Source organism: Triticum urartu, chromosome 3, assembly GCF_003073215.2.
Source record: "Triticum urartu cultivar G1812 chromosome 3, Tu2.1, whole genome shotgun sequence".
Classification (NCBI taxonomy): domain Eukaryota; kingdom Viridiplantae; phylum Streptophyta; class Magnoliopsida; order Poales; family Poaceae; genus Triticum; species Triticum urartu.
This window is the reverse complement of record NC_053024.1, coordinates 726,873,724-726,884,205: the sequence shown is the minus strand read 5'-3', so window position 1 is coordinate 726,884,205 and position 10,482 is coordinate 726,873,724. Positions and strand designations below refer to the sequence as shown.

The following is a 10,482-nucleotide window of genomic DNA, read 5'->3' as shown; positions in this document are numbered from 1 at the left end:
CAAGTGCGCCGCACGGTCACGATGAGCATGGCTTAGCTCTACCATCGGACAGTGTTCGGGAGATTGCACCGGCGACCGCTCCGGCCCTCAAATCGGAGCCAATTGCGCCATTCAGTGACGGGTGGATAGACGCTGCCGCGGAGGCCGCACTCTCATCGGCGATTGAGCCGAGTATCGACCTTATCCTTCATGAGAGACATGACGCCAAACTGCCGGATTCTTCCCCGGCCACGGACTCCGAACCGCCTGCGCCCGTGCCTATCGAATCCAACTGGGCGCCGATCATGGGGTTCAACTCTGTGGATATCTTTTAGCACTCGCCCTTCGGAGACATACTGAACTCATTAAGGTCTCTCTCTCTGTCAGGAGAGCCCTGGCCGAACCAAGTCCGGCAGAACTGGGATGCGGATGACGAAGAAATTCGCCGCCCACCCACCACCCATTTAGTAGCCACTATCGAGGATTTGACCGACATGCTCGACTTCGACTACGAAGGCATCGACAGTATGGACGACGATGCAGGAGACGAACAGGAACCACTGCCCACAGGGCACTGGACGCCCACTTCATCATATGATGTATACATGGTGGACACACCCAAAGAAAACGACGACGAAGAACGGAAGGACGCAGCAAAGGGTTGTTCCCTCGAGAAGCAGTCAAAGCAGCAGCGTAAGCGCCGCTCCAAATCCTGCCTCGGCAGAAGCAGCGATCATATAAATTCAGCAATAGAGCAAGGCGAGCCAGCGGATGACAAACACGGCATTGAAGCATCGTCCGACCACGGCAACACGGAGAATCGATCCGAACAACCTGACTTTGTCGAAGATAACAGTACGGATAACAACAGACCGGACAGGCACCCGGAGCAACAGAATACCCATAAAAGGCTTGTTGCCACTACGAGGAGTCTGAAAAAGCAGAAGCAAAGGCTCAGGGCTGCACAAGACACACTCAGAATCAGATGGAGTGAAGTACTCAACACTGAAGCGAAGTACGGCGGTAATCGCCACACTAAGAGCTACCTGTAGCGAAAGTTGCTACCTGAATTCGATGAGGAGGCCTTAGATCCCCCGCAATCAAAAACCAAAATGGCTATCCGGTCGGATAGATGACCTCGTGGCCAACATAGAGTGGCAAACGACGCCGCACATAAGCCAATACGCGATCCGCGTGAGGGCTCGCATCAAAAGGACGGCGCAACCAGATCCATCAACGGGATACGCAAGCGCGCTCCAGCGTGCAATGCAACACAACAAACATCCCAACACCACGGTACACCCAAATACAGGGGTGCCGCACACCCCCTATGTTTCACCGATGAGGTGCTGGACCACGAATTTCCAGAGGGATTCAAACCCGTAAACATAGAGGCCTACGACAGAACGACAGACCCTAGGGTCTGGATTGAGGACTACATCCTCCATATCCATATGGCTCGAGGAGATGATCTCCACGCCATCAAATACTTACCCCTCAAGCTCAAAGGGCCAGCTCGGCACTGGCTTAAAAGCCTCCCCGAGAACTCCATTGGAAGCTCGGAAGAGCTCGAAGACGCTTTTCAGGAAAATTTTCAAGGGACCTATGTCCAACCACCAGATGCAGACGATTTGAGTCATATAACTCAACAGCCCGGAGAGTCAGCCCAAAAGCTTTGGAACAGGATTCTCACTAAAAAGAACCGAATAGTCGACTGCCCGGACGCCGAAGCCTTAGCAACTTTTAAGCACAGCGTTCGAGACGAATGGCTTTCCAGACACCTCGGCCAAGAAAAGTCGAGAACAATGGGAGCATTAACAAGCCTCATGACCCGCTTTTGCCCAGGCGAGGATAGCTGGTTAGCCCGATGCAGCACCAGTGACCCAAGTACATCCGAAGTCAGGAATGGAAACGGGAAACCACGACGCAGCAAAAACAAGTGCCGGAATAAAGAAGACAGCCCGAAGAGCACGGCGGTAAACGCCGGATTTGGAAGCTCTCGGCCAGGTCAACAAAAGGTGCCCTCCAAAGGCAACAGAGACGAACTGTCTAGCCTAAACAAGATTCTGGATAAAATATGTCAGATCCACAGCACCCTCGATAAACCTGCAAATCATACCCACAGAGAATGTTGGGTCTTCAAGCAGTCCAGCAAGCTCAACGCCGAACATAAGGGGCAGGATACACCAAGCGAAGACGAGGACGAGCCTCACAAGCAAAGCACTGGGGAACAGAAGAAATTCCCACCAGAAGTCAAAACAGTAAACGTGTTACACGTGACAAAGGGGACAAACAAAGCGGCACTCCTAGAGACACATGCACCAGGGCCTATCACCACGGAGTTCTGCCACTGATCATCCCAACCGATCACCTTTGACCATCGGGATTACTCGGCAAGTATCCGGCGTGCAGGATGGGCTGCCTTGGTATTAGACCCAATAATCAATGGATACCACTTCACACGAGTCCTGATGGACGGCGGCAGCAGTTTAAACCTGATATATCAGGACACAGTCCGCAAAATGGGGATAGACCCAACAAAAATTAGCCACAACAATACTACCTTTAAAGGAGTAACGCCAGGCCCAGAGGCCCATTGCATGGGCTCCCAGCTACTAGAGGCTATATTCGGCTTTCCTGATAACTTCCGTAGCGAAAATTTAACATTCCACATCGCTCCGTTCCGAAGTGGTAATCAAGCACTACTCGGACGCGAAGCTTTTGCTCGCTTTAACGTAATATAGAATTACACTTCTCTCATGCTTAAGATGCCCGGTCCATGTGGCATCATTACAGTAAATGGAAATAATGAGCGCTCCTTGCGTATGGAAGACTGTGCGGCTGCCTTGGCAGCTTCACACTAGACGGCCTCACCAACTAAAGCATCTGACAGGTCGTTAAGACCACATACACGGTTAGACGAGTCCGGTGGAGCTATATATAATTGATACAGATGACCATCGTGCTACACCCTTCTAGGATACGACACAACGGAGACACAGGCGCAGACGTGCAGCAAGGACCCATTCCAAGGATTCTTTTTAGATTAAGACCCTGCGTAAACCTTTTTTACTGTCTCTTGTTGATACACATCCCCCGGATTCTCAGTACAATTGAGAAGGATGCTGACGTATTGGCATGTGGCCATGTCAGAATATTGCACGTACCTGGACACCAGGGGCTTATTACAAAGGGCACTATTTAGCCCGGTTTACATCATAAAGACCGAATACCTTAGGGAGTGTTCGGCGTCGCGAGTTTGGCCTTATATGCATCAGCTCCGAATCATGTCTTTTGGTCAAATGTTGGGTTTGCCCGGCTGCTGTGTTTTGCTGCCTTATGTTCCGCTCTATCGGCTAAGGCGGCACCAGGAGAACTACTACGATTGTGCCCTGGTTCATCCAGATGAGCACATCAGTAGATAAAGCCGAAAACTGACTATCATGATATAGCGTGAGACTGGTCAACCACTCGATGACCTAGCAGAATCTTCGGGATTCCTCCGCCTTAACGAAGGGCCGTTTCCTGGCCAGGCATGTACGCGCCCCGAATTCGAATGAGCGCGGAGCCACCAGGGGCTATATAGTAGCCCCACTGTCAAACTCCTCTGGCTAAGTGAAAGTGTGAAAGCATTATAGTCCGATTGCCTAGTTCGCTGCGCTATCACCTCCTTAATGGACCAAGACGTTGGATCAAGTGTGAACATGCGGCTTCTGCGAGCACCCCCGCATTATATGCGTGGGGGCTGAAGCCGACGACTGCCATCTTTCAGGTTATATACTTATATACATAAACGACCGCACAAGAGGCATCATAGTACTTTCAGGCAAAAGTATAAATACAGCCTTGATAAATGCAATAAAACATTGTCCTTACAATGGGAATACATGTCACTTAAACATAATATTCTTCGAGCACTGAGCCTCTATCAAACGGGCGCCTTCAAGAACTTCTTCAAAGTAGTGCTCGGCAGCCACTCGGCCTATGGCCAAACCCTGTGCCGCAACAGTGCTGGCATCCATCTCCGCCCAGTATGATTTGACACGGGCAAGGGCCATCCGCGAGCCCTCTATGCACGCCGACCTCTTTACAACATCGATGCGTGGCACAGCACCAAGGAATTTTTGCACCAAGCTAAAGTAGCTATTCGGCCATGGCCCTCCTGGCCACAGATGATCCACAACGGACCTCATGGCAAGTCCGGATAATCTATGGAGCTCGGCCCAACCGGTCAATCGCTCATTCAGCAACAACGGACGGACTAGAGCGTGAAGCTTTGACCAGAACAGCTTCTCCACTTTAGGACCTTTCTGATCCTTGAAGTACTCGGCTGCACCAGCAGCACTTGAAGCCAAATCCATGTACTCGTCCGCAGAACTCCACAGACGGTCCAGATGAGCATATTTCGGATCTCCGAACCTAGTCCGCAACAAGAAAGGCTTCCCAGAAATGATATCCGCAGCTTGATTCAGCTCCTCCTTCATCGCTCTAATTTTGGAGCGGGCCTCCTTGGCAGCCACCCGGGCCTTCTCCAGGTCCGTCGCCTTCGCCCGGTTTTCTTCTTCAAGAAGCCGGTAACGGTCAGCAGCATCTTTTAACTCCATGACAATCTTGGCAATTTTTTCTTTGCTCTCGCAATGAGCGGCCTGTTCGGCCCTTAACTCTTCGGCCACATTGCTACTCCTTGCTTACTCCTTGGCTCGGGCAAGCTCTGCCCGAAGGATCTCCACGGTGGCTGCTCCATCTGCAGTCACAACATATTAAAGATACTAGCATCATGCTCCTCTTATTATGTGACAATCACCAGAAAAATCACTTACCCTGTGCCTCATCAAGCCGTTTGTTGACAAGTACAATGTCGGCATCTGCCACATCAAGCTGCCGCTTTAGCTCGACAAACTCATCAGTCCGGGTGGCCACCGGACCCTCCGCCACCTGCATATTAAGCAGCATGATTATTCCTGGGACTATGATCCCCTGTGCGTCGTCATCTTCGACAGCACCCAGAGTCTCAGGGGATACTATCTACACAAGGCACATCTAAAAATGTGTGGTACTGTAAAAAATGTACATCATTTCGCGTACCTCAAAACCCGTCAGTAGACTCATAAAGGCTTCATGCAACCCGCTTTCGGCGGACGAAATCCTTTCAATCACCGTACCCATCAACGTGCGGTGCTCTTCTGAGATAGCCGCTCACTCTAGCTGATCCCTTATTAAGTCCGACCGTACACCAGACGGTGCCGGACTCTTTCAATTGTGCTCTTCAAGAGCCGGGTACTGAGGACTTCGGGTGGCCATAGGATTACGTTCTGGCCTTGCCGGATTGGGAGAAACCCTCCGCGATGACACCTCGGGGTCGCCCGCCTCATGAGGTGGTGTGGCAGGGGGAGGCGTTTTGTTCTCCATCATCTCTGGAAGAAGATCCCCTGAAGACGAGCTCTGCTGAGAAGGCCTAAGATCCAAACTGCAAGATAAATGCTTCGGTTCTTTTCCTCATAAGTAAAGTGAGATATTTTCATTATTAAGTACCCTTTTACTTATAGCTCGATGGAGGGCTGATCCCCTTGAGGGCGTAGTGCGGCCAGGGTAGCCCCCGTGGCAGGACCCTCCGGCAAAGATTTCTTCCCCTATTTGGAGACCATTGTCTCCGGGTCCCCGGAGGCGGTCCTCTTCCTTCCCTGGGGAGAGGAAGTTTCAGTCCCTCCTCCCCGGCTAACCTCCTTCGCGGAGGCGCTAAACTCCTTGTTCCCCCCTTTATCTTCTCCCAAGGGCGCTTGATAAGGCACGATCTCCAGCATCCTGGTTAGCACGGGATTTTGTGAGGTCTCAGGGAGGGGGGCCGGACACCTGATCAACTTTGCCTTCGCTATCCAATCCTGGACCAAGAGCGGTTTTTCTTTTTGAGGGCAATGTTGCTATAAATAAAACAGACAGTGTGTTCGGATGCGGGGCTACTTACGTGGGTATCCGGGCGATTGCAGCTCAGACTTGCATCCTCAGTGATGTCCGGACACATTATTTGTGGTCCGAAGAACAATTTGTACATCTCTTCGTGCGTCATGCCGAGGAAGTGTTGGATAGCTCGCGGTCCTTCCGGGTTGAATTCCCACATGCGAAGGGGCCGGCGTTTGCAAGGCTGGACTTGACGGACTAGCATAACTTGCTGCACTACCATAACCAGACTAATATCTCTCTCGAAGAGATCTCGGATACGACCTTGCAGCATTGGCATGTCCTTGGCTGGACCCCAGCTCAGCCCCCTGCTGATCCACGACATCAGTTGCGGTGGGGGGCCTGAGCGGAAGACGGGGGCAGCTACCCACTTGGCACTTCGGGGAGCTGTGATGTAGAACCACTCCCATTGCCACAATTCGGACACCTCTGGGAAGTAAACCTCAGGCCATGGAACGTCAGCAATTTTGCTTATCGAAGCACCTCTGCATGCTGCGTGCTGCCCCTCGATCATCTTCGGCTTCACATCGAAGGTCTTGAGCCACAGGCCGAAGTGAGGGGTAATGCGGAGGAAGGCCTCATATACGACAATAAATGTCAAGATGTGAAGAATGGAATCCGGGGCCAGATTGTGAAAATCTAGCCCGTAATAGAACATAAGACCCCTAACAAAGGGATCTAGAGCGAGGCCTAGTCCTCGGAGGAAGTGGGAGACGAACACGACACTCTCGTTGGGTTCGGGAGTAGGGACGACCTGCCCTCGGGCAGGCAGCCGATGCGAAATTTCGGTGGTCAGATATCTGGCCTCTCTCAACTTCTTGATGTCCTCCTCTGTGATGGAGGAAGGCATCCACCGACCTTGAAGGTTGGATCCGGACATAGTTAAAGGTCTGAAGCGCCTAAACTTGAGCTTTAGGTGTTGGAACTCGATGCAAGAGGCGGATTTGATTAAGATCGAGAGGAAAAGGCCTTGTCCCCTTTATAAAGAGGGTGAATATCAAGCGTCCTCCTTGTGGCCGTTTAGGACTAGCCTAAGATTTAGGAGTCCTACTAATAGGCGCGGTTGGGTTACCCACGTCTGTATTAATGGGAATCTTGTAATGAGGGGACACGATCTCTGCTTCGACAAGACATGCCAAGGAAACTGCCTCGCGAAACACGCTGAGATAGGTTACAAAAAATGATTCGAATAATGACCTGGCTGTGATGTGATGTCACACTACGGGGTACATTAGCAGATTAGATTTGTGTAAATATTATTCCCTCTACGGTGGTATGTGGAACTTATTTTGCAGAGCCGGACACGATCCTCGTGTTCAAGATCTTCTATGAAGTATTCGGAGGAGGAACCCGCCTTGCAATGCCGAAGACAATCTGCGTGCCAGACTTATCGTCATTGAAGCCTGGTTCAGGGGCTACTGAGGGAGTCCTGGATGAGGGGGTATCCGGACAGCCGGATTAAATCCTTTGGCCAGACTGTTGGACTATGAAGATACAAGATTGAAGACTTCGTCCCATGTCCGGATGGGACTCTCCTTGGCGTGGAAGGCAAGCTTGGCAATACGGATATGTAGATCTCCTTCCTTGTAACCGACTCTGTGTAACCCTAGCCCCCTCAGGTGTCTATATAAACTGGAGGGTTTTAGTCCGTAGGACAACAGACAATCATGCCATAGTATAGCTTCTAGGGTTTAGCCTCTCTGATCTCGTGGTAGATCAACTCTTGTACTACTCATATTATCAAGAATAATCAAGCAGGATGTAGGGTTTCACCTCCATCAAGAGGGCCCGAACCTAGGTAAAACATAGTGTCCCCTGCCTCCTGTTACCATCTGCCTTAGACGCACAGTTCGGGACCCCCTACCCGAGATCCGCTGGTTTTGACACCGACAGCGTCCTTATTACGCGCAAAATAATGATTCCTCCACCTGACATCTGGGACCCATCGGAAGGGCCTCTGTATTTCGCGAAAATAACGTGCCCCCCGCTGACATGTTGGACCCACCAGCTATCTTGGCACGCAAGGAAGTGCCTCCTTATTACTCATAAAAAAATGAATATTCCCCCTGCCAGCTGGAACCCAGCATAGTGGGAGGCTGACTTGTGGGCCTACCAAGTTGACGGGGACGGAGGGCTTTGTCAACTTAGTCAATATGAACGATTCTAGCTCCTGTTACCGTACGATGTTCATCCAACGGCCGTAGTGCTTCTTCAACCTCCGGTCTTCTTGCTCCAGCCGCCCAAACCAGCGCCGGTCGTGCCGCGTGCTCCTGCCTCCCATGGCCGACTGTTATGCCGCGGAGGCCTCACCGCCCCCTACTACTCCCACCGCTGGCCAGGCCATCCCTCTACTCACCCACACCCCCTGTTATTCTGCGGCGACAGCAGCCTCACACCGCAGCCGAACTAGTGAACCCTCGTACTCCTCTTCGCTTGGGCATCCACTGCTGCGTCTTCCCCGGCTCCGAGTCGTCCCCTTCCTAGTCCTCACCGTCGTCCACCGCCATGGTGCTCTCGGTGCGGCGTGGTCAATGTGGTCAAGGAACGACTTCCATCGGACGTGGACTGTACGTGGAGAGGCTGACAGCTGGGTCCACGGCCGCAGCAAGGAAGTGCCTCCTTATTACGCGCAAAATAATGATTCCTCCACCTGACAGCTGGGACCCACCAGACGGGCCACCGTATTTCGTGAAAACAAAATTTCCCCATGACTGCTGGGACCCACCAGCTACATCTTCGCACGCAAGGAAGTGCGTCCGGGCAAAAAAAACGATTCGCCCCCTGACTGCTAGGACCCACCAGCTACATCTTCGCACGCAAGGAAGTGCGTCCGGGCAAAAAAAATGATTCGCCCCCTGACTCCTGGGACCCACCAGCTACATCTTCGCATGCAAGGAAGTGCCTGACACTACGGGAAACTGGAGATTTGCCGTCAGTACTGTTCTTTGCCGTCAACATTTCATCGGGCCAGACGGCAAAGATAAACTTTGCCAACAATGGCTGACGGCAAAGAACAACTGACGGCAAATCCATACTTTGCCGTCTGTAAAGAAACACAGATGGCAAAGATTCTTTGCCGTCTAGGATACTTTTTTACATACGATAAAGAACTCTTTTTGCCGTCTGTAAAAAAAATCACAAACAACAAAGACTTTGCCGTCTGCGATTTATTTTGTAGATGGCAAAGAGACTCTTTGCCATCTGTAAAATAAATCACAGATGACAAAGAAAAAGCACAGCGCACGGATCGATCCCACGGATTGATGAGGTGGCACGATCTAGGGCGCCCCCACCCGCATCCATTTCTCACCACGCACGCCCCACCCACCCATCCCACCAATCCCTCTCTCCCTTATCCCTAAGCCCCACCACAATCTCTCTCCCACGCCAGACCCCATCTCTCCCTCAATCCCTTCTCTGCCGCACACACTCCGCCTGGTCCCCTGCTCGTCAACCTCCGTCGGTCGACCCGCCTCACCGTCGCTTGAGCAGAGGCCGGCGCGGGATCTCCCTCCTCCTCCCCTGCTCATCAACCGCCACCGCTCGACCCCGCCTCTCCCTAGCGTAAGCCGAAGGCCAACGCGGGATCTTCCTCGTCCTCCACGCCCGCGACCCGGCGCCTTCTCCTCCTCCCTTGCTCCTCAACCGCCGCTGGTCGACCCCGCCTCGCCGGCGCGGGAGCCTCCTCCTGTGCTCGTCAACCTCCGCCGCCCTTCCACACGGCAGGTCCTATGGCATGCGGAGGGCGCCGTGGCCGGCGACGATGGCGCCGTGGCCGGCGACGATGGCGCCGTCGATGAGCATCCCAGAGATGATGAGCGACGCGACGGGCATGAAGAAGAAGGCCCAGGGGCTGCTCTCCTTCCTCGTGGCACCCGGATCAGGTTTGAGGCGGCGGGCGACGAGATCTGGTAGGCTTCCTAGGCGCGAGAAGTTCGTCTTACCCTGGATCTGATATGGGTTTAACTCTGCCCTGTACTTGCCCAATCCAGGGGCTCCATGGCGCCATGGTCAACTCTGCCAGAAGACCACCATTCACCTCCTCTAGCTCGACGACCGTGATCGGATCTGGATGCTGGCAAGGGCCAGTTCGTCCGTTTTGTAATCGTTTTGTTGTTGTTTGGTTTGTTCGTTTTTCATATAAATGGAGAACATTATATTGTGTAACTACTGTGATGATGGATATAGTATGTAAATAGAATATTTCTGTCTTGTAAAAATCCGTTCATTCGTCATTGCTATGAAAGATTTTCCATATGCCTTCATCCATCTACGACCTCGGCACTTGTACTGTTGTTTTGTTTTTTTTAATAAAAATATTTGCTTTGCCGTCTGGGCATACAAGGAAGACAGCAAAGACATAGCGTAACTGACGGCAAAGTACTTGACGCCGTCCGTCAACGCCACCGCTCCGTCTGTTGGCATATTTTGCCGTCTGGCTAGTCTGCTGACGGCAAACCATATTGACAGACGACAAACTCTTTGCCGTCATCTCGACAAACAGTAGACGGCAAAGAATTCTTTGCTGACTTATCTTTGCCGTCTGAC

At 52.2% G+C, this 10,482-nt stretch overlaps 1 protein-coding gene across 1 annotated transcript; it reads left to right on the top strand.

The window, feature by feature from the left end:
* Positions 1–8,930: 8,930 nt before the first annotated feature.
* Positions 8,931–10,205, top strand: LOC125547340 (vegetative cell wall protein gp1-like). Its single transcript, XM_048711250.1, has 3 exons — positions 8,931–8,996; positions 9,217–9,845; positions 9,927–10,205. Exons 1-3 carry the CDS (start codon positions 8,931–8,933, stop codon positions 9,994–9,996), a joined length of 765 nt encoding a protein of 254 aa, XP_048567207.1. The 3' UTR covers positions 9,997–10,205.
* Positions 10,206–10,482: the final 277 nt, after the last annotated feature.